The following is a 27,700-nucleotide window of genomic DNA, read 5'->3' as shown; positions in this document are numbered from 1 at the left end:
TTTTTATTTTATTTTTATTATTTTTTAAGATTATTCGAATGTATTAGTCTGAATACCTACCCTTACTGTTTTAATATCATTAAGGATTTCGTTAAATAAAAAATCGATTCGAATATATTCTTGATGCTTTGCTTTATTAATGAATGATGGGTTCATCTGATTGGTGGTCTGTGACAAAGATTTCCGAGCACGTGCCGAGGTGGCTCGGTTCGGCTCGGCGGACATGGGTGGGGTGGGGGAGCTTTCCCCGCCTTTTGGTGGGATGAGAATGGAGACGTCATTTATTGCGTGTACTAGGTTATGTATGTATGGATACGTGTTTGAATGTTCGACTGTGAGTTGTGAGTTGAGTTGTATTTTACTGGATTGTTGTTGTTGTTGTTTCTTATATGTAAGTAAGGAATATTCAAGCAAAGGGATATATAAGGAAGGAAAGGGATATAGAAGGAAGAGGATTGATTGAGATTGAGATTGAGATTGTACTTGAGATTGAGAACAGGTGCCAGGCGACGATTTGTAGTCTGCGACGGATACGGGATTGAATTTTTGAGGAAGGTTTGAAAGTTTGAGAAGTTGGGATTTTGAGATTGGGATTGGGATTGAGATTGGGATTGGGATTCGAAAAGAGGAGAAGGAGAGGAGACGGATAAACGGACGGACGATCGGACGATCGGACAAAGGGACGAGAGAGAAAGAGAGGAAAAGAGAAAGGGATAGAAGAATAAGAATAAGGGAAAGAAAATACGAAAGGGAAGGAGAAGAACGAGAGAAGAGAAAGAAGAATACGAGATAGCACGGAGGATAGGGATAGTAAGAGGAAAAAATACTTGGGTATCCAGGTTCGGAAAGAGGAAAGATAGGAAAATAGGGGAAGGAACGAGAGTACACGAACGGACGGGAACGAAGTGGGAGAACGAACTGGGAGAACGGAACGAAATATAATAGGAAACGAAATATAGTAGGAAACGAAATATAGTATAAGAATAATAAGAGACGGACAGAGAGACAGGGAGACAGAGAGACGGACAGACAGAGAGACAGAGATAGAGATTGCAAAGATGTCGGCGATACGGGTTGCTCCTACGGTTAGTGGGGTTTTTCTTTTCTTACATCGCTTCTTTTTGATTTAGGGTCGGATGGGGTGAAGGGGGTGGAGGTTGTTTGATTCGGGTTTGGGTTTGGGTCTCATTTTGGGTAGAGTGATGGAGGTGAGGGGTGAGATTGAGAGGTTGAGAGGTGTGAGGATGAGGTGAGAATGAGAGGTTGTGTGATTATATGGAGTGAGAGTGTACGTATGGGAGATACTGGTGTATGGTAGATACTGGTGTATGGTAGATAGATAGAGGGAATTGGTAGATTGGCAGATGAGAGATGAGAAAGTTCGAGCGCAGGCGAGTTTTGGGGGTTTGGGGGCTTGCTCCCATGGCTATCGAGCAAAAAGCTAACATCCCTCTCCAGAAAGCCGCTCGAGCCATGAACCTCCTCCGCACAATCCAATACACCCACCCGCCCTCCTGCCCCTGCCACAACAATCCCTCGCACCATCACCACCACCCCAGCTCCTCTCTCCTCTCCCAAACCAAACGGAATCTCCAGCGTAACTATGCCACGCCCATGGACCCCACGCGCGAAAAAGAATATGCGTTTGAGATGGCGGCTTCGTCGATACGGTTTGGACCGGGGGTGACGAGGGAGGTGGGTACGGATTTTAAGAATTTGGGGAGTAAGAGGGTGCTTGTTGTTACGGATGGGGTAGTGAAAGAGTTAGAAGCGATGAAGCAGGTTAGGGAGGGTCTTGGGAGGGAGGGAGTGGAATTTGAGGTTTTTGAGGGGACCAGGGTGGAGCCGAAGGATACGAGGTAGGTTTGTTGGTTTTCTTTTTAGGGAGAGGGAGGGTTTCTTTTTTCGACCATTGGTCTTTGCACTCTTTGGTTCGTGTAGTTGAAGAGTGAGAGAAAATGCACAGCTTCAAGTGGAGCAAGCGTATTAATCTCAGAAACGTGATGAAATTCCTGCAAATTGCTGTATTCCAAATGAATACATTTTCTAACATATAAATAGTATCAAAGAAGCAATCCAGTTCTCCAAGAACTATCAACCAGATGCTTTTCTAGCAGTCGGTGGTGGCTCAGTTATAGACACTGCCAAACTCATGAATCTGTATACCTGTTATCCAGATGCCGATTTCATGGATTTCGTAAATGCACCACTTGGTAAAGGTAGACCTATAGATAAAACTCTCTTACCTCTCATAGCCGTTCCCACCACCGCCGGAACCGGCTCCGAAACAACCGGTACCGCCATCTTCGATCTCGTCTCTCATAAAGCCAAAACAGGTATCGCTCATCGAAACCTCAAACCCCTCCTCGGTATATGCGATCCTCTCAATACACGCACGATGCCATCTGCTGTACACGCTAGCTCAGGTTTAGATGTTCTCTGTCACAGTTTGGAAAGTTGGACCGCGATCCCCTATTATGAGAGGACGCCCAGACCTCAAAATCCAATCATGAGACCGGCGTACCAGGGGGCCAATCCGATTAGTGATATTTTTTCTCTGCAGGCGTTGAAGAGTACGGCGAAGTATTTGCCAAGGGCCACGAAAGATCCGGAGGATTATGAGGCGCAGAGTCAGATGTTGTTGGCGGCTACTTTGGCGGGAGTGGGATTTGGTAATGCGGGAGTGCATTTGTGTCATGGTATGTTGATTGGTTTCTTTTGCTTAGTTGGGGTTGGTAGTCGATGTTGGTTGGTTTGGTGTGTGGGACGATATAGATTGCAGTCTAGAGGACAAGAGCTTTGAAGGTTGAAGTTGTTTCGATTATTGAGTTTCTTTGAAAGAATGGACTTGATGAGATGATGGAAGCATTTTCAAGACTTCAAGTTTGAAGTATTTCGGCTCTGACTGCAGTCTGAAATTTCGGGTATACTCTATGACTCTCAAGTTATATCAGTGATTACCCACACCACATCAACTAGCAGTATGCTATTCATCTTCCAAACCATATACTAACAGACCTAGGAATGTCGTACCCAATATCCGGTCAAAATCCCGGCTACACGCACCCCGGCTACGTAACCAAAACCCCCATCATTCCTCACGGCGTATCCGTTGCCGTTTCCGCCCCCGCCGTCTTCCGCTTCACCGGTGCATCGAACCCGGAACGTCATCTGCAAGCAGCAGAATGCTTTGGTGTTGATATCTCGAATGTGAAGAAGGAAAGCGCGGGTGCGGTCTTGGCAGAAGCGTTGGAGGAGTTTCTAGAGGAGTTGGGGGATCAGCCGAGGGGTCTGAAGGATTTGGGGTTCAAGAGGGAACATATTGATGGGTTGATTGAGGGGACTTTGCCGCAGAAGAGAGTTTTGATGTTGGCGCCGAATTTGGCGGAGGAGGTGGGGGAGGAGAGGGAACAGTTGAGAGGGCTGTTTGAGGATGCTATGGGGGATTGATTGATGGGTTTGTTTTGTTAGTTTATCGGTTTGTGAAGTGTTTGTGAAGTGTTTTTTTTTTGAGAAGTTTTGTCTGTCGTATGTATGCATGTATGTATTGTACTGTACTGGACTCAAGTATGATTGTTCAACACAGTATAAAATTTATATCGTTCGTTACGTTACTGTTATTTGATTTTCTATAAAGGAATGGTCAATGAAACTCGGAGGTAGAGGTAGAATAACCTCTGACTTTCTGGTGATTGTTGATTGTCTCTTGAATCTTGAATCTCGACTCTTGAATCTCGACTCTTGAATCTCGACTCTTGAATCTCGACTCTTGAATCTCGACTCTTGAATCTCGACTCTTGAATCTTGACCTCCTCGCCGCTCTAAAGGGAGTTGAGAAGGGAGTTGAGAATGAGTTTACGCTCTTGTTCACTTTTTTACTTTTTCACCTTCGGGGTTGCATAATGGATATGGATATGGATGTTATGTTTGTTTATTTTTTTTGTGAAGGTAGGTGGGTAGGTTAGTAGGTGAATAGGTAGGTAGAGATTGAAAATTAGATGGATATTCACTACTTCTTTCTTCTCTCTTTTTTTCTCTCTTTTGCCTTCTTTCTTTAGGAAAGGTTGGAAAGGATTGGAAGCGATTGATAATGTAGGTGCTGTATAGTATCTAGATGTATCTAGGTGTATCTAGGTAGGTAGTTAGGGAGGTAGGGAGGTAGGGAGGTAGGGAGGTAGGTATGTCTATTTACTTGCTTGCTTAGTTGGTTAATTGGTTCTCTTGGGACAAATATAAGGACAATTTGAATTTGGATTTGGATATAAATAAATTTTATTATATTGTATTGAATTGAAACATTAACTCTTGGTTGGTTGGTTGTTTATCTGATGAATATTTGGGATTCTTTGTAAATCTTCGAAATAACAAGGAGATAATTCGACTGATCTTTTCATTCTTTACATTTTTTCTTATTTTTTTTGTGAACTTGAAAATTTCAATAAGAAAGGGTTTATACGGTTGAGTTCATGCTTGTTGAATTCACTTATTTTGATTTGATTATGAAAACTTTTTTCTTTACATAACGCTGACTTGGCTTCTACTTCTCATCTTTGAATTTGGATTTGGATTTGGATTTGGATTTGGATTTGGATTTGGATTTGGATTTGGATTTGGATTTGGATTTGGATTTGGATTTGAAAGTTTGGTTTCGACTTTATCCGACTATTTGATGATAGGGCATCCTTTACTTTACTTTACTTCAATCTTTGTTTTTATGCGAACTTGAGAATTCGAAAGTGAAGTTGAATTTGAACTTGAATTGAGTGGATAGTTAGTTGATCTGTTTCTATCCGACTTGACTTGATTTAATTCGACTTGTTGAATCTTTTCTACAACTTCAACTCAACCTCAACTTCGACTTTATCCGACGTCTTGAGTTTTTAAGTTGTTTATACATACAATCAATCAATTACTTACTTTAATTCGGACCGAACAACGACAATCAATTTTTTTTCACATTTTTCACCTCCTACGTGGGTGTATTGTATGAAAGGAACTTTTGAGTTTTTTTTTTTTGTGCAATCTGTGTTATTGAGGAATTTGTGGATTGGATTGATCTGATCTGATTTGAGAAAAGCTCGAGAATAGGAGAACTGGAAGATTGAGAGACTGTGTGTAAGGAGACTAAGACTGAGGATTGGATGAAAAGAGAGGTGAAGACGCAGATGAAAGGAGTCTGGTTTATTTGATAACTACTCATCTAGTAGTTGATCAGATTTAAGTTTGTGGAATTGGGAGAGCGGGAAAAGAGAAGAAGAGAGGAGTTGGGAAAAACTAAGACTGGACTGGAATGGGCTTTGAGTGAGCTTTGGATAACATTTTTCTATCAAGATTTGTTGAGTCGAGTCGAGTCGGATCACCATCTTCACCTTATCAACAAACGAATATCTTTCAAGTTCGAATCATCAATCAATCACCCTCACCAATACTCTTTCATCTCAACCTCACAACCATCAAAATGCCTCACCACCTCTCCTCTTTCTTCAAATCCGTCGGCAGCGTAACCGAAAATGCTTGGGAGAGCGCTACGAACAATCTTTCTAATAGTCCGAAACGAAATCGCGAGCGTGGTTTGACTGTTCGTCAAAGTTTTCAACAAGTTCAACCAAGACGCTTATTCCCAGCTGTAAGACCAGCGCCTGTTCCCACTTCTGCTACTGCTACTGCAGATCAACCTATTGGTCTTGGCTTAGGTCTTGGTATGGAAGTGGGATTTGAATCGGCTGATCATGAACATGAACAAGTTGGTATTCCAAGTGGTGTTGAAAATCAAAATCCAAACACAAGTTCCGCTGCGATGGTTGATACAATTCACACAACTCACACAAGCACAACCAACAAAATAGCTTCAAACACAACCATCCCACCACCCTCAACCTCAGCCCTCACAAAAACCTCTAGCAAAAACACTCAAAGAAGTGCGAATAGCAAGGAGACAAGCACAAGCAAGAGTGGAAATAGTTATAATCCGCTGGTCACTACAAGCTCGACATACACGAATCCGAGCGAGAATTTGCCACCGACGCCAAATTTAAGGGCGGTAGAGGTAGGGAAATTTGGGGATGTCGTTGGTGGTGGTACTGCTGCGATTGGTGGTGGAGATGATAGTGCAGGAGGAAGTGCAAGTCATAGTCAGAGTGAAACAATCAGTCCAGTCGATGGAATGGGTATGTTTGGTCCTATTTCTAATCCTATTCCCGGTTCTGGATTTGTTTCTAGTGGTGGTGGTGCAGCTAGTGCGGGAGGAAATGCTACGATTGCGCATGAGCGAAGCGAGCGTCATGGAAGTATTAATATGCAGACTCCTATTGTCACGGCGTCGGGAACTCGCGTTCATAATTATCGAGGTGTGGATCATGGTGCTGTTGTGATTCCTGGTTCTGCTTTGGCTTCGGCTTCGGGCTCGGGTATCAATACTCCAAGATTGATTGCTGCTGGAATTGGTGCTTCTGGACTGGCTACTCGAGGAAGAGAACGCGCTTTTACGATTCCGAGAAAACCTGTGCCAATGACGATTGTGGTTGGCAATACAGGTCTTGAAGTTATACCTTATGGACGTCCAATCGAAGACATCGGAACTGGCGCTTGTATTGTCAATAGACAGGAGTGTATGGACTGGAAAAATCAATTTGATGAACGAGGACGAGGACAAGATGGAGATGAGAAAGATGGTGAAGATGGAGAGGGAGAGGAAGTTGGTGAGAGTGAGGAGGAGAGAAAGGAAAGATTGGAGAAGGAAAGAAAGGAGAGAGAGAAGCGAGATCTGTGAGTTTTTTTATAACCTTTTTTATTTTCAAGTTTTTCTACAGTTCCTGAAGCTATCAAAGCCATTTTATTACACTCACCATCTATCCTTATCCAAGAAGAACAATAACTGACACCCCCAGCCTCCACGAAAACCCCCTGCTCTCCCATCCAGTCGAATCAACTACGATTGCCACCGGCACCCCACCCACCGTCTCTCCAACTTACATCGCTTCCACTTCTCTCAGCTCCAAACGTCGGGGGTTCCGCCGCTCATGGACCGCGCCAATCAATGGCTTTAATTTTACCAGCCTCGGTGGAATCGGCGTTATGGGTTTCGGAAATTCAAACCCAGATCCAAATATGCATGGAGGACTTGGCGATACAGGAATGGGAACGGGGATGGGAATTAATCAGAGAGGCACCGCCAGAGATAGATATTCCGGAAATAGTAGTGAGGGAATGGGAATGGGAATGGGTTCTAGACGGGGAAGTTTTCTGCGCAGAGCAAGTGTGAGTTTCAAGGGGATGGGATTGGGGATGCAGGGACTTTTGAGGGGTGCGAGTGGAGGCAGTGGTGCATTTGCTGGAGCTGGAGCAGGTACTGCTGCTGTGGAGAGAATGGGTTTGAGTATGGATCATACGCGTGAAGGGGGAGGAGCTGCAGGAAGTGGGAGACCGGTCACCATGCATTCGGAGTATAGAGGTGTAGGTGGATATGTGGGGGATGACGCTATGGCTCTTGCGCGGGAGAGAGTTGCGGAGGCTGGTATGTGTTTGCTCTTGTTTTCTTTCCTTTTCATTTGTCGATTATTATCTTGGCCTGAGTTCAAGTCGCTAATGGTTTGTTTGTGATGGATAGAAAATCAACGACGAAGAAGTCATCGCCAATCAATGGTCCTGCCAAAATTCGAATGGGAGGAAGAATTTGCTACTGCGGAGGAGGATGAAGGTGATGCTTGAGTTCTTGTGTTGCTATCTATCTAGTGCTAGTGCGTTTACGCATACTAGACGATTTTATAACAAGAAAGGATGGATATATTCAGGGTTGCATAGCATAAGACTCGTGGCTGGATAGATGGATAGTTTTCATTTTGCTAGGAGGTTGCTTGTTGTGGCGATGAATGAATGAATGGGGGGATGGGAGGATAGGACAGTCACAGTTAGGGGTTTTTAAGAGTGCAATGACAATGATTACGACTACGATTATGAAGGAATGGACGAAGCGGAAGAATTAATAAATACATGGATGACTATGGGTACAGAAATTAGTGATGAGGTCTAGCTAGATAGTGGGAAGTATGTAGGGGAAGTCTGGGTTGGGTGCTTGATTCAGTCACGCACTTTACTTACTTCATTTACTTCACTTGTTTCACATAGTAGATAGATAGTCACTTGAGAGATTTGAAATCGAGAGTTGCTTGCTTTTATTAGGATCTGTTTGGTCGTGATGCTGATTTGTTGTGAGTGTGTATGATGTGGGTATGAATGTGGCTCTGGTCGTAAAACCCATCTTGTAAAAATAGACTCATAAACATAGACCTGGTTCTCTATGAATACACGAATCCATATTCATAGCTACATCATATCCATCCGGTATTATAAATAAATAGCTCAGAAACAAACACAAACTCACTTAGTTTGGTGAGTATAAGAGTGCATAAGTGGAAAATATGTGAGATGAAAGAATTTGTCATGATACTATATTTCCCCGCCCTTGGTTGGAGAAATTTCTTGATGAAGTTATTAGCTACAGTACAAAGATGTGCTACTGTCCAATCAAGGAAACTGATTGGCTCCACAGCTTCTCTCTCTCTCTCTTTCTCTCTCTCTCTCTATCCCCTGTGCGTTGCTTCATTTGAAACTTTTATGCCAATTCTTTTATTTCTCCATTTATCTCCTTTATCTTGGATCTAAAGCAACTAAACATTGCAAACTTCAAGACATATCTGCAAGGATATCGAATTGACATCTAATCATTCTTGATCTACTACATACCAATACTCTGGATGTCAATTCATTCTTGATCTACTACATACCAATACTCTACGTATTTGAAGAAGAAAATTGAGGATGAAAGTCCTGACTCATCTTCTTCATCTTGGGGTTGAGTTCAAGACTAAAAACACGTTACTGAACGAGATGTCGAGACCAAACTGGAATCAAGAGCCACTGAACAAGTAGTGCAAGGAGAATTTCGTGTTATTCAAGAGTTTGAATCTTTCTGGAGAGATGGCAAGAGATTTGTTCATGGTCCTGGTATGTTTGACATCTTTGTATGTTGTTTAATTTCGATGGTCACACTACTGAAACTGCTTTAGACATTAGCTATTACAACACAAGAGTCCCTGAGTACAAGGAAGAATGGAATAGTAATAATTGCTATTATGTCTCAACCATGGACATCAAATCTCTATCTTATGTCGATACCCCAAAGACAGATCCAAACTTAGTTACACACATAAGTGAAAGACAATGGAATCTGCCTCGAAACCATCCACATCGCCTACTCAACTTTCCTCAAGGTATGTATGATATCATTTGAAGCATAGAAAGTTTGAATACTAATCTTACTATTTACAGAGGTTCTCGATCTGATCCTGGGCTTCACATTGGTCATCAAAGATCACACTATCACACCCGATGTCACTTCAAGCAATAAAAGAAATTCATATAAAATGTCACAATCGTACACATTGGACGGCAAGAGATATAAATCAGGCAAGAGATATAAACCACCAAATTTCTGTAACATCGACCATCCGGTTCCATTGAGTACCATCATCACCAAGAAACATCATGATTCAGAAGGTGCATACTTCATGCTTCATAAAGTTTACCGTTCAATGATAGATGCAACAATACTTCGAGTTTGTAAGGCTATTTCAGTTCAAGGGACAAAGATGTTGTATGAAAAGAATACATTTCAGTTCTCCATGACGCAGGTTACCACCACTGCATGTCCAGGATATCTGGTCTCTGGGAAAGTCCACAAGCCCCGTGTGGTACTGAAACACCGTAAACGAAAACAATTGGATTACATCCCTATCCCTGATATGCCAAACCATAATGGGTACCTTCCGATGGCATTTCGGGCAATCGAAACACAGTCATCATTATTTGATCTTGAAGAATATCTCTACCACGATCATTTCATCCGATTCTTACGCGTCATTGGTCCAGCCAAAGCTGCTATGATCAAAAAGTTACATTTTCACGGAATAATTGTCACACATGAATGTCAAGGTCCTGATCTTCTTCGCAATCCAGCCCAAAACCGTCAGGACGTCCACTTTAAATGCGAAGACGACTTGTATGACAGCCTTTTCTTATACATTCCGTTAATCAACAAGTTCTGTACCAGTCTCCAAACAATGGTGATTGGCATTGGAGAAGACAAAATGTACATGCCATCTTGTCTCATACAATCACAGACTATTATTAGATTTGAAGCTCTTGATGAGCTGTTGAAAACACTGAAGACGGTCCGTCGTCTTGAGATCTATCAATTGAAGGAAGCTGATCCAAACTACTTTATCGTCGAGATTGGATCGAATAGGATAGCTCACACTTTCCCTGAACTTTATAGTAGAAGAGTTGTAGAACTGGAAAGAAAGGTTACTAGGTGGTTCAAAAAGAGAGCAGATAAGTGGGAACATGAGGAGATTGAGAGGCAGAAGACTCTTATGACTTTGGAGACACCACCCCAAATAGGAGAAGAGTAATGAATGCATTGTATTTCCCTTGATAGAAATTCAGCATGGATGCTCTGGTCGAACAAAATCGTGTCACTCAAATCTCTAGTTCGTATTTTAGGACTTTAATAAGTATTCTTTGTGTAAAAGTCTTGTGGAAAGCAAGGGAGTAAGTTCAATGACGGATGAGTGGATTGCTGAGGATTCTATTTCTAACCGTAGGGGGTACAATCTAGATTAGATTCAACACCAAATTGCCTTGGATAGTATTGGCCTTCCTACTTGCTTAGCCTTCAATGCAATGTTTAAGAGCATAACTATGTGATAGAAAAACGAACAATGTTTGACTCCGTGATCATATTCTCAGGAACTGTTTGTCATGGCATGCTCTTCTTTATTCCGTTATATATACACCTCATCCACATTATCAAAATATCTTGAAGATTTTCATTTAGGTTTGTCCCACCATGACTAAATAAACAAATGTGAATAATGAAAAAACAATTTCGAGTACTTTTCTGACAGCCCATAGTTCTCAGTTGATATGAGGGTAAAGAATTTCAAAAATAGAATAAGATATATAAACTCTGAGCGAGAAGCACCAATAAACTGCCAAGGCTCATTCATCTCGCTAATGAGTGTCACATGCAGTTTCACCTGAAATGGAAGGTTCCCAGGACTTGAAGTCTGGTTTTTAACAACAGAAAGTAGCTTCCTTTTCAAGGTCAAAGCGGCTACTATTTTCTTGTGTTATTTTAAGTGCCGATAAACATATCTTTGGACAACCTTTGAACAACGCCATTGCCAAATCATTTGCTAAGCAATTTCGACAAATTGAGACTCGAAAGCTACTGCCAGATTACCAGATAAAACCATCAAGTGAAATTGTGTATTTCTATCAGGTGAAACCAGAAGGAAACGGATACAAACTCAATTACCACAAATGATGACAGAAGCTTATCAACCTCTATTTACTTTGGCTCTTGGTAAGTTTGAATCCACAATTCCAAGTACTCCACAAGGGATGCAGATTTAATCCATATGTCTAATAAAGTTACAGCGAACCTTAAACCTTTTCCACTACGGAAGTTCAGGTTTGGCTGAAACATCTATCAAATCCAAGTTACATCACGATGGTGCGACTTATCGAACCTTCAAAGTCGCAAGACATCAATGTGATCTCAGCCCGTATAACACAGAGCCCAGCCACTTCTTCAAGTGAGGAAGAATCCGATCAAACGAGTAGAATGGCTTTCAAAAGAGTTATTCCAGGCACAAAGGCTGCAAGAACCAACGCGAAAACCCGATTTCATCATGGGATTTGGATTGAACCATCAGTTGAAGAGTCTGACATGGATTGGAAACCTACTGATGAGCAGTTGATATTTGCGAATGGTATCGGCTGGGGAGATAGTCCAGTCTCAAAAACGGTTGAGAATAAGATGTTCAGGCTTTTACAGAAGGAAGTTAGGGGAACGGAGGGAGCAGAGGTGAAAGAGAGGACAACTGTTAGAAAGCGGAAGGCAATGAGTATACCTGCGCCTGTTCCAACAGACGAGACGCCTGAGAGTACTGATAGACGAAGTCAGAGGGTACGCAAACAGGTCAAAACATATAATGACAGGGACTTAGCTAGGATAGCTGTATCTTCCAGGGAGGAGTATCAAAGTGATAGTGATAATCCAGAGAAAGCGGCCCAGGAACAAACAATGTCACCTAAAAAGCCTCAAATAGCGGTGGAGGATCCAGTAGGCTCACCTGCTAGATCAGAGGCCGAGTCTTCGGACAGGGAGCCCGAAACTATCGAGAGACGAAGTCAACGAGCCCGCCCCATGGTTAAAACTTACAATACCAAGATTCTGGCCGGCACAGCTGTGCATACTCCGGCGAAGTATATAAAGAATCAGACTTGAGGGGTTGAAGCACGGCGACTAAGTATGTTATCTGGACGACGTCGAAGAAGGAAAAAGGATTAAAGTTTTCTGTACCGAGTTGGCATAAGGTTTAAAGCTTGAGAAGTGTGGATATGGGGAGTCTCGGGAAATACTGGAAGCTTATGGTACTCCACTGTCATCGGTGCCTTTTACCCTGGATGTTTCTACTACGGTAATCTGTGGCTTTCATGTATTCTGATAAGTGTGCGTAGAAGCGCAGAGAACTGACTAATGGATTGGAGATTAAGACTGGAGGAAATATATGTTGAAGGACTCAAAGACTTTTCCTGTACTATGCTAGCCGGTCACTTTCGAGGCGAGAAAGGAGTGTCACTGGCAGCACTTGATCAACAACTAATGTAAGAAAATGTGTTGATTCGCGTGCAAAGGATCTTAATACTTTCTCGAGATTATTTCAGGCTATCAAGGAACGATTATTTAGACTGCACAGCCTATCAAATACAAAATTGGCTACTCAGAATAAGACTTGAATAATTCAAGCTCGAAAGCTATTGGCTTGCAGTAAAGAAACTTCTGACAAATATGTGTGAGCCCAACTAAAATTATTGTAAAGCATTGGTCCATCCAAACTTTTTTCTTTCTGCCTCTTCCTTTTAAGACGACATGTGTTGATACATACGTAGACGATTCACCTGTTCTATTGATCAAAGACTCAGTAATAAAACCATTCTGATGAAATAACTGTGACCCATAGTTATCCCTCTAAACTAATTTCTACCATTTGAAAACCTCCTTTGATGTTTTCGAGTGCAGTCTACATTATTCGGAACCCTGCATATGATTCGCTAAGACTGATAATCACTAAAGAAAGTTTATTGGTGGGTAGGAAATGATGAGTTGAATGATGAGTTGAATACTGCGGATATTATCCCTTCTGTTATGTTTTTTTTTGGATTGTATATAAGATACGTTAGTGTCTGTTAGTATTACCTTTGTGGTGATTATGACGTCTTCATCATAGATCTATATACAATAAACTTGTGCACTACCGCGCGCTCACGTGTGAATATTCACTTGCATTGCAATAATACCACTGGTATGTTCGTGATTGTGTCGTACTAAGGATTATGAAGAATCAAGTAATCCATTAGAAGGACATAGATAACTTCATGTGGATCCTGTAGAAAGAAGCAGTAGATGTGCTGCTGAGTACGGTGTAAGAAAACAGGTGAGCAGATCTTGAGGGATATAAGATCGAATGTCTTTTGAGATAATAAAGACAGTTTTACTTTTTCATACACAATTGACTACCAAACTGCATCCCGATCTTACTGCATCCCTTCTCAAGATCGAATATGAATTTGCCTTTCTTCGGCATTGGTGGCACACCATATTCTGGGTCTGAGTCTGATGAACAGATACCAGTAGACTTGATAAGTATTGATGAGATCCAGAGAGCAGCTCAAAGAGATTACCCGAATGAAAGTTCCGAGATTGCTCTTGCGAAGTACACCATCGGAAACTTGATCAGAGATATAGAGTTCGAGAAGAGCGGTAGTCGGTTTGTTTTTGACCCTAGTATGTAGATTTCTACCTCGTACAACTATCTGTGTTAACAAGTACTCTAGATATAAGACTCTATTACGATAAACAACAGCGTCGTGGCGAGCTAGTTACCTTCTTTTTTAACTCGGAGTATCGCAAAGCACCTCGGCTCAATGAAGTCGATAGAACTTCTAACTTGTTATTGCGTTGTCGTCAGTCGCTTTGTCTAGACCCTGGAGATTCTTGGAATCTACCGATATCTCACCCTCGTCATATTCTGAAGTTTCCAAAAGGTACGTACGTAACTGCACTTAAAATCTACGTTGGTGATATTGTACATGCAAATTGTATTTTTCACTTGTGATTTTTCATGGCTGACTTTTGTGTTGCGTATAGAAATTATCAGCAGAATCCTTAATTTCATTCTCGTTCTAGAAGAAGAACAAGGCTCCTTGGTCCCAGACGCAATTACCTGTAACCTCAACAGCCAGTTCCTCTATCGAAAACCAGACTACAGTGTTCATTATTCCGAATATATTGGTCCTATATGTCAAACGGATCCCTGGCTTTACTCGCAGTACTCGATTCGATTCCGAAGAAAAACCCACAGCTTTTGCAAGCTCGAAACAGGCAGTCAGACATTGTTGAAAATGAATCATCTAGTTGACGATCGCTTCATCGACGCAAGTTGTTTACGTGTCTGTAAAGACTTTTACAATCTTTGTTCAGCGCTACTTTATTGAGACAACAGTTTTACTTTCACTACATATGTATCCAATATTCTAAGTTCAGGAGTTGGAAGCGCGTGCATGGTAGATGAAAGTAACCCCAGAAAAAGAAACCAGTATGCGAAATTTCGGACGCCTGATCCAAGTCTGCTCTCTCTCAGTGATTGGAATAATGAAATTGGTAAAGGCATTTCTCAAATCAAGGATCCTTCCTCGGTAGACCGAATGAGTTGGCTGTACTACGACCCATTTCTTCGATTTCTTCATTCTATAGGTTTGAAAAATGCAGCCTTCTTGAAAACGCTTCAATTTACTGGAATAGCCAGAACTTATACAAGCCATTTACCTAGAGATCATATTGCCGCCCTACCGTCAGATGACATACGACCTATTTTACAACTTTACGTCAAATTTATCAACCAACTTTGTCCAGGAATACAGCAAATCACTTTAAACATCCATCCAGAAGAAAGGGGGGACGGAAATCTCGAAAAGGATCTATCTCTACTCTTGGGAGATCATATCAGGGAGCTGAAGACTGTCAAGACATTGATATTACGTACTGCTGACAGTAGTCAGTCTGAGAAGTACGTTTCCATGAAATTTCCCCTTGCAACAGAGACAATGCAATGGTTTACAGACAGAACAGCGAGAAGAGTAGCTGAGGATCGCAAACTCGCAGGATTTATGCTTTAGGGTTTTATGAGGTAGGATTTGCATCAGGAGAAGATGCTTTCTGGGAGCGGTGTTGGGATTTCATTTCCCCATTTAGTTATGTTAATATTTCCATGAGAGTATATAACCCAAAAATATTTTGAGAGTTCTTGTGATATGGCGCAAGTGATCCACTAACAAGTGACTAATAGCTTGTTCCGAGAGTAAGAGTTTGGCTCAAACATCCTTGAGTGCTACTCAAATTCTATGACAACGAATGCGTCCAATACTTCACAAATTTGATTAAGTATGGAAAGATAAAGCATTTTTTGAGAGACTTAGAAATGTTTAATATTTTAAATTCATTCACGTCATCGCTTTCTATATAAGAGTGCATAATTTTCCAGACATTCAAAAATTTTACAAGTGATTTCTTAGGCTAAAACTTCAAGCATCGTATAGATTACTGCATTTGTTAAATCAGGTAAAACTCGCTATCTGAACAATACAGGAGGAATTGATGGTGTAGAAACCAAAGTCTAGGCTAGCATTTTTTAAGCGAGCGCGGGGTTTCTAGTAAGGGGGGTTTCAATTTCTCCCCAAGAAACGGTTTCGTATCGCAGGATTATAATATAACCATTACAGTCAAATTATTCTCAATTGTTAGCAGATTCAAGGATGATTCAAAGAGGGAAATACTATGCAAATGATACGGATTAATTGACCGCGGGTAAATTATCACCGTTTACCGCGCTCGGCGAAGCAAGCAAATGGCAGCGAGACATCAGAAATTGCACCAATATTCATGTGCCTCAATAAGGATAACATGAATCGCATGCTTATACTTGGTCGTCTAGCCGTACAAGTTGCTATTGCTATTCTATGATTCACGATCAACTAATAATCATTAATCACAATATGTGGTACATTGTGAATGGAGAGGTAGATTCTAATACGTCATCTTTATACAGATTGAATTATCTGCTTAAAGCTTGATATAGGACCGTACAAGTCCGTATTGCTGATATATCATTAGCATTCCGCCAATCATGAAATAGATCTATGATACATTGTTAGCTTTAACGATGATCTTTGTTAAACTCTTTTGCTACGGTTGTTGATGGTACCAAGAAGACTTCCACGAGTACTTATAAGGAAACTCACTTCCCACCTCAGAAAGTTCTCTTGCTCTCCTTCTCATCTTTCATCAATAACTTCTTTGATAAGGACTCCCTTCATCAACAGATTCAGCTACCAAGAACTTCATCTACTAAGAACTTCATTTATCAAGAACTTTATCTTACATACAGAATTTCAGATGGACTTGTTATGTTCAATACCTGGCCATTTCAATCTTCCGTCAAGACCAAAGATGTCTGCAAAAGAGAGAACATCTTATATGGAGAAGAACAATTCTCTGAAAGAGCAGCTCCGTGGATCTACCGAATTTCCAGATCTTACTCCTGAAGAGGCCCTTCAGAAACGAGTTCTTGCTCGCTGGATCCATAATCAATGGTTTATGAAAGATGGAATACGTCATATCATTTGCAGAGGCATATATATCACTGAAAAGCTTTAATCTTTCAACGCATACTAACTTGATAATCATTGTAGATATTGAATACTACTATTATAAAGCCCAGCCTCGACTCTGGAAAAATCTTTCACGTTGGAGATCAACGACTGAGACTCAGGTTTATGTCGATTATTGGGACAGTCCGGTTTCGCTAAAGGATGTGGACCGAGTAACTAAGGAGACACTTGCAGCTCGTGAAGCAATTGGAATTCATCCAAGTGAGGGAGGTTGGAATCTACCGAGACCTCATCCTAGACACTTGCTCAACTTTCCGCAGGGTAAGTTTGCTATCATTCGACTCTTATGATTTCCCAAGTAGATAGCGGCTAACTTTTGTTCAACTTATAGAAATTCTGGACAAGATTATTGGTTATAATCTCATTGTCGGCGAGGACGTGGGCTCTATAGCCCCTAGAGCAATGACTAGTAACAAAAACAGCGACTACCAAGAAGCCCATTACCAAATCGCTCGCCCTCCTTATCCTGAACCTGTTCTCCAAGACCTCCCATGTCATGGATACCGTGTGTATGCCTTTGCTGAAAGATATCATCCATCCATTGGAATGTTTGGAGATACGTTTTTCGAGAGAGGACCACAATCAATCAAGAAAACAGAAATGAGCGATGAATTTGGGCCTTACATTCAGATGCAAAATGTTTTGAGTCCAATGATTGATTCAAGCTGTCTCAGAGCATGTAAAGATTTCCACAGTTATGGTACGGAGATGCTGTACAGACATAACACTTTTACGTTTGACATTGCAACTTATAGGAATCCGCGAAAATTTATGATGTACGATCAGGATGGACCTCTCTCAAGCTCGAACGTCCTCAAACCAGATAGACACATAGAGAGTGTTGGAGTACGACAGCCATATAACGAATGGTTATCCGAAGTTAAAGACGTAGTGTCTCAAGTAAAACAATCTGTTGGCGTCAAAGACTTAGCAGGCTGGGCTTACCAAGATCCCTTCGTTCGATTCCTTTATAACATTGGCCCTGAGAATACGAAGCTCATCAAAACTCTCCAGTTTTCTGGAACTATGAAAACTCATCGCTGCGATCCAGGAAGAGATCATCATAAGAATTGTGGCGAGGGATTCATGTTGAACTTCCTTATCTATCTACAATTTATCCGTGAGCTTTGTCCGCACTTAGAAAAGCTTGTCTTGAACATCGCTCCGGATGTTCATCGTCGTTACGACAATAAAGAATGGTTGAGATGGTCTAGCTTCCTGGTAAATCTAACTCCGCTCCTGAAAGATCAACTTAGAAAGTTAGAGACAGTCAAAACTTTGGTTCTTTGTACCCGGAATGAAGCGAAACCAACTGAGCAGAATCATCTTTATGAACCAATGAAGTTTCCTCTTGCTGTAGAAACTTGTAAATGGTTTGAGGATAGGGCAAAAGGTTGGGTATCAAATGCTTAAGATTATTTGAGAGTGCTAAACAGATACTGTATGGATAAACAATTGAGAGACTCAAGTCAAGCATGATTTGATTTCATTGGGCGAGGTTGCTAGGAGTTCAGTTCGGTCTTTTGACCTGTGTATCTCCAGGTTTTTTTTAGCTAGTAATTAATGGGTTCAACTGATACATTATCATGAATCATCGAATATTATTTTACTCTTACAATCGTGATTCAACAACCTTATAGAGTTTACCTAAATAGTGATTTCACTGATAGCTAACGACCAATCCCGTGCACGTTTAACAATAGGTGACTTTGGAAAGTTTGCTTTAATTGTATTCCAATTTGCAAATGAATAACTCTTCCAAAATATATAAATACCTTGCATTCATCACCCTAACATTCAGTTCTCATCATTCAAAAACATGACTTTACTGAACTCTCCCGCGAATCGGATAGTATACTTTGAACGAGAGAGGGCATGGAATAATATAGTCGCTGTTACTGCGAGTGATAAATGCGCAAGTAAAAATTGAGCAAAGTGAATATAAACATTAGTATAGACTCCCATTGAATTACGCCATACGGCATCTCGAGTGTATACGCTGGGATGTTTCATTTGAATATTGATGCGCTGATGCGTCGCTTCATGTCTGCTGTATAGACTAGCGTCGAAACAAGCGAGTCTAACTCTTTCCCATGGCTTTATAAGCTCCCTTCCATCCAAGATCCATTCCTACAAAGTTTCTTTCAACATCAACATCAACATCAACATCAACATCAACTCCAACTCCAACTCCAACTCCAACTCCAACTCCAACTCCAACTCCAACTCCAACTCCAACTCCAACTCCAACTCCAACTCCAACTCCAACTCCAACATCTCAATACCCCCCTAAGCACATCGAAATGTCGGCACCCAGGTTTTATGGCCGCACTATTCCGTTTGGACCTTACACTCCAGAGGATCTAGTACAGGCACGCCGCGAGAATCCAGAAGAGAAGCTGGCGTCCAGGGCTTTGGAAAAATACGCCCACGCTAATTGGAACGGATCAAGCAGCAATAAATGGTTCTGGAAAAACAACTGCCGCTACACTTGCGGTGATGGTATGTTAAAATCACAGTAACAACCTAGTAATTTTAAAGAGTTCTTGCTTACTTTGATCATTTCAGATATCATCTATAATCAAATTTGGGTACCCAGAACCAAAGAAGTTCGCTGTCCTTACAACGGTAAGAAGTACTTGGTTCCACTGGGTGGTCCCCCAACGCTGTCACAGATCGATGTACCAAAGCCACAGAGGCTTTCAAAGCTACTTGCTCACAAGAGCGATATGGAATGGTGTTTGCCTCGTGACCATCCCCGTCATCTTTTAAACTTCCCGCAAGGTACATTAACTCTAAAACTCCGATTGCAAACTGAATACTAATCATCTGGATACAGAAATTCTGGACGCAATTTTTGGGTTCACATTGAGGACTCAGGATTTCATTGTCGCACCTGATGTCTCTACCTCGAACAAAATGGACAAGTATGAAGACTCCAAACTCCATTCAACCTACACGTTGGTGGGAACAGGTTATGGTATGGCTCAACCAAATACGCCTCATTTCGAATCTCTCGCTATAAGCACAGTGATACACGAGCAACGATATGATGCACAGGGAAAGTACTTCGTTCTTCGCAGAGTTTGCCGCCATATGATCGACGCAACAATTCTGCGGGTCTGCAAGAGCATCTGTGACCAGGGAAATGAACTTCTATATGCAGGAAACGAATTCAAGTTCTCGACAACAAAGACCGGCAAATTGGGTGCCGCAGACAGCTTGTTTGAAGACGGGTTAATTCCAAGCCCTGGGTCGCATAGGTCATTTTGCCAGGGAAGAGACTGCCAAAAAGCCACAGAGATGCGACAAGAAATGGCCGATGATGCTATCAGTATCATCCAAAACAGAACACCAGTGCAAGATCTGTACTTTGATATGTATCACGATCTCTTTGCACGATTCCTTCGTGCCATTGGGCCAAGCAAGGCTGCGATGATCAAGACTCTGCATTTTAGCGGACCCATCAAGCAACACTATTGCTCTCAAGACTCCAGTTGTACGAAAGCTTACAAGTGTTGCGAAGATAACTTGATCGAAAGTCTTCTTTTATACATTACTCTCATCAAGAAGTTTTGCACGAACTTGCAAAAGTTAGTAATTGTCATGAGGAAAGACTTCGAAACAAGCGATAGCTTCAGGGGGGGGCGAACATTCTATGACTACGAAGAACGAGGACGCCAGGGCTATGCGCGCCTGCAAGATTTGCTAGAAAATCAAATCAGAGAGTTGAACACGGTTCGATATCTACAGGTCTATGAGGTTCACCGGGATGAAGTAGAGTGTGCGAAAGAAACAGAGGCATGGTTTTCTGAGAGAACTCGCCTGCGGGGACCTGAGGCACTTAAAAAGGCAAAACTGCAGAGCAGAATGCAGGCTTTGACTTTTAGTGATGATGACACTAGTAGCTCTGCAGAAACTTCTGTTTGATGTTTCGGAAGGAAGACCAATGTCCCGCAACTTTCAAGGGACAGGTGATGAGGCCGGAAGTTTGGCGTTCAGCAAGATTGAGCATTATATTGATGAATAACAGGTGCTGAGCTTACAAGAAACATGTCTCTCAATGGTTGAACCATCAAACTATACTGAGATTCCAGGTGCCTATGTCTGCAAAACATAACAAATCCACTGCTGCAATGATAATTTTGTGCCAACTGACTCTTTTCTCAACTAGAGGACCATTGATATATTCTGTTCAACGAGCTCTGACTAACAATCTACAAGTAATAAGTCTTCATAAGATGCAGATCAAGTACTTCTTGTCGTGTCTTTGAACTTACTCTCTCTTACTTCCCCGGTCTTATTCGAGTGTTGTTTGACCGTCTCATTGTTTTCTCTGCTCTATTGTATAACTCTATACCTATGCTGTATCGATAAACCATAGAGATTGGGCAAGATGTCCACTTGAAAGAAATAAGTTGACCGTTAGGGGATGGTACTGTGTTGTGACTAACCATGGATCATTTCCCGTGTTATCATTGCCCAAAGTCGGCACGTGATTTAACTTGTATCTTTAGCAGTACCTATCCGGCTTCACTAGATGAGATGCATGAATTGAGTGAAGCAGAGTAAAAGTGAATATGAAAGGTCAGGTCAGAACGGGAATTGAAGTCTGGCACGTGCCTTATTCTCAGTCTCATGCCTCAAATCTCAAATCGAATGTAAGTTACAAACTCAAGTTCAGTTTCCTGCGAGATCAAACCCAAAATCAATCACACAAACAAGAATGTTCGAATGGATTGATACTATAAATTAATAGTGATTTCTTCTCTCTTCTTTTATTTCTCTTCAATAAATTCTCTATTCTCTCTCAAAATTGTGTATTGCCAGAACAAAGATGCCACCACGATTTCCTCCCCGTGTTCCGCGCCAACATATCAACAATCTTCCGCCAATGACTCAAGACGATCTTGATGCCGCACGCAAAGAGTTTCCTGAGGAAAAGCTTCCATCAAGAGCCCTGAAGAAGTATGCGAAGAAGCATTGGATTGAAGGTCGTTACTTTTGGAAGGATAATTTTCGTTATATCTGCGGCTCTGGTATTTTGACTTTCCAATGCAAGCTCAAAAAGTAACTTTGATTGCTTGGGGGTGCAATGTACTTATTTTGTCAATCGCAGATGTTCAATACTTCACAGCGACCATTCCTAGATACGAAAGGAAAACTAGCTATGACCCGAAGAGAATATACCACGTTGCTAAAAATACTCCGACATTAGCTATGATTGATCGACCGAAGAAGAAAGGACTCCAGAAGCTGGTCGCACATCAGAGTCAAAGCGAATGGGCACTGCCTCGGGATCATCAGCGGCACTTGCTAAACTTTCCTCAAGGTAAGTTGTTCGTTCTTCAATGAATACATAGAAGATGAGCTCCTCTTCAATCCCCAAATATCATAATTGTTCCACACTTCTTTCATTTCTTTCCAAGAAGACATGGTTTTATTGTTCGATATATTATGGAAATAGGAAAATCGATTCTACAAAACTCCAGAGAGTCCAAAAGAACATTTCATGAGCAAAATCGCGCCAAAATATCTCATGGTATCATGAATTCATACATTCGTTGTTGATTGCTATTCTATTATTCACCGCTAATTGTGTTTGACAGAAATCATTGATGCTGTCTCCGGCTGGGTTTTGACAATTGAGGATCATGCAATAACCCCGGACGTCACAACATCAGATTGGGCACAGGTTTTTAAGTCTCATAAGACCTATTCCCTGGATGGTGAACATAGTCTTAAATCAGAACTCAGCTTTAACACTGTCATCACACACCCTTGCAAAGATCAAGAAGGAACATACTTTGAACTTCGAAAGGTATACCGCCCCAAGATAGACGCGACTCTATTGCGAGTGTGCAAAAGCTTCAGAGACAATGCAACCAAGTTGTTGTATAAGGAAAACGTGTTCCATTTTACAACCATGGATTGGAGTGCAACCGGAAGTCCCATTTCTTGGATTGATCACGAGAATACACGTAGCTGGAATGTACCCGAGTTCGAGGGGATCACACAGCGCCCGTTGCATGAAGTTCCATTACTGTTCACACGAGTTCACGTGACAGAGCCATTTGAAAGTTTCGAGCCCGACTCCTTTGCCGTTAATGACGCTATTCGCTTGATTGAAAGCTCGGGGACTCCAGTACTCGAAGACTGTTGGGCTGCATACAGCTATCACGACCACTTTTTCCGCTTTCTCCAAGCGATTGGGAAAGAGAAGGCTGGAATGCTAAAGACTTTAAAATTAAGTGGAACAGTCATCCTACACATGTGTGAGTTCAGCGGCTCTGCGCATGCCCCCAATGGTTTAACAAAATCGTTGTGCTCCAAGGACCTGGTTGATAGCCTTCGTTTATATGTTCCGATCATCAATAGATTCTGTACCGGTTTGGAGAGACTAGTGATTGAAGTGCAGAAAGACCCCCACCAAGACTGGTCGTTACTACTTAACTTGGACTTGGGTTCTTTGGACTCGGCCGAGAGTATTCACCAACAGTACATAACCTCCCTGCTCGAAGGAGAGCTCCGAAAACTCAAGGCAGTAAAAACACTGGAAGTGTATGAATTATTTGAGGTCGAGGACGCCGCCTCTGCAGCAGAACCTTTAGCCGATAACCTCGAGCCCAGAAAACTCATGAAAAGAAAGAAGCTTGATATCGCAGAACCGACGATGGTATGGTTTAGGAATAGAGCCAGCAAGATGGGTAATGGGAAAGGAGAAGAATGAAACAGTAGCAATGAGGATATCTGCAGGGCTCCTCAAATTGCAGGATGAAGGATATTTTATATATGTGACAGGGAAGGAACTGAATGGGGGATGAAGAACAGAGTTCTGAGGAAAGTGCTTTTGCTTTCAGGGATCGATGATGATCTTGTAAGCGGTAGCTGGAATGGAGAGAAATTGCACCTAATTAATAATAGCTTGTGCTCATCCACGTGAAGCTCTCTCAAACGGGTCTTCGCCTGTTTGTGTCAGCAATTTCAAGCATTCAAAGTCTCGGATTGTTGATATAGATATCCTGGGGCGATATACCTTTCGAAGCTCAAAGTATGTTCCTTCTTGATCTTTGCAAGGATACCTCAGTATTGGTGAACCAGGCGAATGTTCAAATATTGTTCGTAGATTGGTAATATGACATTGACAATTCAAACCACTCAGTCTGGTCTTTATATAAAACATAATGAGTGATTTGACACTGGCCCATGAATTTTTGAAAGTCGGAGATGCCTTGAACTTTTGGATCTTGTTCGTTCCTTCAATCGTACTTGGTGACCATTTGCTGCCCCCTTTTCACATACATCTTGCCCTCTTCATACCTCGTATCGTCTTTATTGAAATATTACCACGAACTCTAACATCTCAATAACTCATACATATCTCCGGACTCTCATCTCGTCACATGTTCTGAACACCAAGAGTGAAGCGGACTTATATAGCTCTTCATATCATCTCACTCCATCAATCTCATCGCAATGTATCATGAATATGAACCACTTTTCTTCGAAATCACGATTCGAAAAAGGACAAATGGAAGAATAAGTCCGCACTCACGTGCACCACCTGACTCAAAAATTGGAGCTAGAGCACTAGCGCCAACAGATCATGACGGCATCTTTGAGTTCCTCCCCACACTCCGAGACTCCCAACCTTTACTGACATCCTTCATATGAACATCAATTTGTCCTTAGAGTAAATTTTATACAGAACATTAACGGATAACCACTTTATAAATTATGTACCAATTGTGAAAATTCCGTCTCATATCGCAACGAGATCGCCACTTTCAAGTATAAAATCACAGCTTCCACGTGCAGACGTGAATCATGATCCTAACATCAGACCATCAAAACCCCAACCTCAAACTCTCGTGCGCCGCGTACGTCAACCACATCTTTCCACAATAGACAATACACCCCATACCCAAGAACTGGGTGAGGGGTCGCAGATGTCGATCTTTGACGTCGATCTAGGACATGCATATTCGGCACACGCGTTTGTATCGATGTGGAAACGTGGGGTGCGGAGAAGAGCGCTCGGATCAAAATAATGCTTCTCTGTATCGTCTCGCAGCGGAAAGAAATAAATTTCCGCGTTATTGTCACGAATGATATTCCTTCTGAGTGGAAAGAATGCTCCGAAGTTGATGGCTATCTTGCATTGGCGTAGATCATCACCATGTAAGTAATACAGCATCAAATAAGTATATCAACCCTTCTTTCTGTGCTTTTTTTCTGCTTCCTTTCATACCCCCTACCCCAATTCTTTACGCAAAAATGGCATCATCATCACACCATGACCGCAATCCCCATCCCGCCCTCTATATCGGTAACCCCTTAGCCCACGCTCATACCAATTCCTCCAACTCCATATACTTTGCCCCCTTTGCTGGTGCTCTCCAACCCGGTCTGTATCGAGCTCCTAAGAAAAACATAGCGAATCCTGCACCTTTAGGACTTGCTGCTTTTGCATTGACGACATTCGTATTAAGCTTGATAAATTGGCATACGAGAGATGTTTCGGAGCCGAATATTGTGGTTGCGTTGGCCCTTGGGTATGGTGGGTTGGTTCAGTTATTGGCGGGGATGTGGTATGTTAAATTCTCTTATATCTGTTGATTCATGTCTACTCAATTTATTGCGGAGGAATATCGGATTAGAGTGTGTGAAACTTTGGCTGATGAGGAATGACGCAGGGAAATGGCAGCCGGAAATACGTTTGGTGCCACGGCATTAAGTTCCTACGGAGGATTTTGGATATCTCTCGCGATTATCTTGACACCAGGTGGATTTGGAATTCAAGCCTCCTATGAAAATCCAGTACATTTTTACTATGCGTTTGGATTTTTCCTCATGGTAATTCCTGTCTTCTTAGTTATACCCCCTTCACCACATAAGTCCACCAACTAACATTTCTCCAGGGCTGGTTCATATTCACATTTATCCTTTGGATCCTCACCCTTCGCTCCACCGTCGTCTTCTCCTTTCTCTTCTTCATGGTCGTTCTCACCTTCCTAATGCTCGGTCTCGCCTACTTATACCCTGGAGAAGCAGGTCCAAATGTGGCTTTCCAAAAAGCAGGCGGAATGTTTGGACTCCTAGCAGCGTTTGCAGCGTGGTACGTAACGCTAGGTGGATTGGCAGATGATTCGAATAGTTTTTTCACGGTGCCAGTGTGGCATTTCCCATGGAGTGATAAGGGAAGAGAGACGAGAAGGGAGAGGAGTGGAAGTTTGGAGGAGGGGAGTGTTGGGGGGAGGAGCGAGGAACAAAAGACTAGGCAAGCAAGTGTATAGTTGAGGGTGGATGAATGTTGATGTGATGGGAAATTGATCTGAACGATATTCAAAATGGTTAGATGGGCGTCAATACTCTGTGGAAATAGTTGCGACGATGTAGCGAATGTTTGTAAAAGTTTGAGAAGTACATATACCATGCGTGAAAGAGTTGTAGAAATAGAAGAAATTAACAGTAAAAGAATTGATCCAATTGAAAATAGTGTTATCAATGGCCACCACCATTGCACTTGTCGTTCATACGTCCATGATATCAATCCCATTATGGACATAAAAGACTTTTCGCACTCCAGACTGCCGGGAATGATGTTCCGCTCTTGTTCCTAGAGGTATTTCGCATGGACCGGAGAATTGGTTAACTTCATCTCTTGGGGCCGTGATTAGGCTGCTCTGCTATTACAGACACCGCATATAACATCTTATTGAAGCATGACCTCGAATGGATGGCTTTGAAAGGACTGATAATTGCTAGGTGTCCATAGACCTCCTTCTTGGCTGGAGTAAATATCTTCGTGCTTAAAAATGGCAGATCGACAGCTCGATATTGAAAAACTTTCTCGCACAACTTGCGAATAGCTTCAATAATCAAATGACATCCCACGCAAGAATCCCACCACCACAAATTCTTCTTTACAACCCAGCCCAAGGCCAAATCTGCAATGAAAAAAAAGATTCAAAAACTGGTCAGACGTCCATCAACACCCACCCCAATCCAGACTCCTAAGAGAACCAAAAGGGGGTCGAGATCATCACCACTTTCTATACAATCAAGCCACTGTCTCCAGCCACTCAAACGCCTTCCTTGCGGAAAGAACGAAAGCAAAAACGGTTTCACTCTAGGGTATCGAGGATCGACTCATCGTCCCAGTTGGAGTCTGTGGCTCTTGTAGAGAACACAGAAGAAGGACGTTTACTAAAGAAATGATTCTTTGAAGTATTGTCGATACTTTTTTCCCTGAGGGTCTGGGGAGGAAGGGATTTTATAGAGATTGGGAGTGGTCTGTGCGTGGGAGAAGCGAGTGCAAATGGTGCAAACATGGATGGATTGGGACTAGGGTGGAAAAATCTGTAGGAGAGTGGGGCGGGAGATGGGTTTGGAGATGTTTTTGGGATGTTTTTGGGATGAATTTTTTGGAGGGGGACGGATTAGCCTTGCTGCGAGGCTGGACTTGGGATGTGCGGCTATGTCGGGTGCCCAGGTGCACATGGTTGTGTGGCTGTCCACGTATGGCTGTCTGTATGGCTTGATTGGTAGATTTATTATTATGTATCTTAACCTTGGAAGTTGTCTGTTATATCCCTGCTACTTGGTGAATGGTCTGTTCTGCTTTGAGTGACTTCAGTCTTTCTTCATTCCTCACTCTTATGACTTCGAAATGCTCAACCAACGTGTTTGAATTGAATTGTGAAATACTCGCTTGGGAAATGGCATCCAGACATTGCGAGCCCTGGAGGCTATCAGCATTCATTCCAGTTCTGGCAATCTTGGACACTTTCCCTCTATTGCTTTCATCACCTACTCGGTATATACTCGTAGGTATGTTCCGAAT

The 27,700-nt window shown here is 42.1% G+C and overlaps 9 protein-coding genes across 9 annotated transcripts; all 9 read left to right on the top strand.

Moving 5' to 3' along the window:
• The first annotated feature begins 218 nt into the window (after positions 1-218).
• Positions 219-3,647, top strand: EAF02_001368 (uncharacterized protein). The gene is made up of 4 exons (XM_038897416.1): positions 219-1,085; positions 1,459-1,859; positions 2,062-2,699; positions 3,023-3,647. Exons 1-4 carry the CDS (start codon positions 1,059-1,061, stop codon positions 3,448-3,450), a joined length of 1,494 nt encoding a protein of 497 aa, XP_038762391.1. The 5' UTR covers positions 219-1,058; the 3' UTR covers positions 3,451-3,647.
• A 1,811-nt stretch (positions 3,648-5,458) lies between these two features.
• On the top strand, positions 5,459-7,707 carry EAF02_001367 (uncharacterized protein; the record flags this gene model as incomplete). The annotated part of the gene is made up of 3 exons (XM_038897415.1): positions 5,459-6,765; positions 6,888-7,513; positions 7,607-7,707. 3 exons carry the CDS (start codon positions 5,459-5,461, stop codon positions 7,705-7,707), a joined length of 2,034 nt encoding a protein of 677 aa, XP_038762390.1.
• Positions 7,708-9,022: 1,315 nt separating this feature from the next.
• On the top strand, positions 9,023-10,469 carry EAF02_001366 (uncharacterized protein; the record flags this gene model as incomplete). Its single annotated transcript, XM_038897414.1, has 2 exons — positions 9,023-9,269; positions 9,328-10,469. 2 exons carry the CDS (start codon positions 9,023-9,025, stop codon positions 10,467-10,469), a joined length of 1,389 nt encoding a protein of 462 aa, XP_038762389.1.
• A 1,103-nt stretch (positions 10,470-11,572) lies between these two features.
• EAF02_001365 (uncharacterized protein) lies at positions 11,573-12,352 on the top strand (the record flags this gene model as incomplete). Its single annotated transcript, XM_038897413.1, has 1 exon — positions 11,573-12,352. The coding sequence occupies one exon, from the start codon at positions 11,573-11,575 to the stop codon at positions 12,350-12,352; it is 780 nt and encodes a 259-aa protein (XP_038762388.1).
• A 1,337-nt stretch (positions 12,353-13,689) lies between these two features.
• On the top strand, positions 13,690-15,303 carry EAF02_001364 (uncharacterized protein; the record flags this gene model as incomplete). The annotated part of the gene is made up of 4 exons (XM_038897412.1): positions 13,690-13,912; positions 13,963-14,172; positions 14,276-14,581; positions 14,675-15,303. The coding sequence occupies 4 exons, from the start codon at positions 13,690-13,692 to the stop codon at positions 15,301-15,303; spliced, it is 1,368 nt and encodes a 455-aa protein (XP_038762387.1).
• A 1,330-nt stretch (positions 15,304-16,633) lies between these two features.
• Positions 16,634-18,267, top strand: EAF02_001363 (uncharacterized protein; the record flags this gene model as incomplete). The annotated part of the gene is made up of 3 exons (XM_038897411.1): positions 16,634-16,796; positions 16,876-17,115; positions 17,186-18,267. 3 exons carry the CDS (start codon positions 16,634-16,636, stop codon positions 18,265-18,267), a joined length of 1,485 nt encoding a protein of 494 aa, XP_038762386.1.
• An 890-nt stretch (positions 18,268-19,157) lies between these two features.
• EAF02_001362 (uncharacterized protein) lies at positions 19,158-20,784 on the top strand (the record flags this gene model as incomplete). The annotated part of the gene is made up of 3 exons (XM_038897410.1): positions 19,158-19,356; positions 19,423-19,638; positions 19,694-20,784. 3 exons carry the CDS (start codon positions 19,158-19,160, stop codon positions 20,782-20,784), a joined length of 1,506 nt encoding a protein of 501 aa, XP_038762385.1.
• Positions 20,785-21,691: 907 nt separating this feature from the next.
• On the top strand, positions 21,692-23,584 carry EAF02_001361 (uncharacterized protein; the record flags this gene model as incomplete). The annotated part of the gene is made up of 3 exons (XM_038897409.1): positions 21,692-21,893; positions 21,974-22,186; positions 22,464-23,584. The coding sequence occupies 3 exons, from the start codon at positions 21,692-21,694 to the stop codon at positions 23,582-23,584; spliced, it is 1,536 nt and encodes a 511-aa protein (XP_038762384.1).
• A 1,547-nt stretch (positions 23,585-25,131) lies between these two features.
• Positions 25,132-26,150, top strand: EAF02_001360 (uncharacterized protein; the record flags this gene model as incomplete). The annotated part of the gene is made up of 3 exons (XM_038897408.1): positions 25,132-25,445; positions 25,551-25,710; positions 25,776-26,150. 3 exons carry the CDS (start codon positions 25,132-25,134, stop codon positions 26,148-26,150), a joined length of 849 nt encoding a protein of 282 aa, XP_038762383.1.
• Between the last annotated feature and the right edge of the window lie 1,550 nt (positions 26,151-27,700).

The sequence above is a fragment of the Botrytis sinoallii genome (genome assembly GCF_014898435.1).
Source record: "Botrytis sinoallii strain Bc 23 chromosome Unknown BSIN_002, whole genome shotgun sequence".
Lineage (NCBI taxonomy): Eukaryota > Fungi > Ascomycota > Leotiomycetes > Helotiales > Sclerotiniaceae > Botrytis > Botrytis sinoallii.
Note: the sequence above shows the minus strand (reverse complement) of the source record. Positions and strands in the feature narration are given on the sequence as shown.

Excerpts from the sequence above, each read along its gene's own strand:
- EAF02_001368 (XM_038897416.1), top strand. The coding sequence starts at position 1,059 with ATGTCGGCGATACGGGTTGCTCCTACG. Across the intron at positions 1,086-1,458 it reads CGATACGGGTTGCTCCTACG|AAAGCCGCTCGAGCCATGAA; the intron begins GTTAGTGGGGTT and ends ATCCCTCTCCAG. Across the intron at positions 2,700-3,022 it reads GGGAGTGCATTTGTGTCATG|GAATGTCGTACCCAATATCC; the intron begins GTATGTTGATTG and ends TAACAGACCTAG.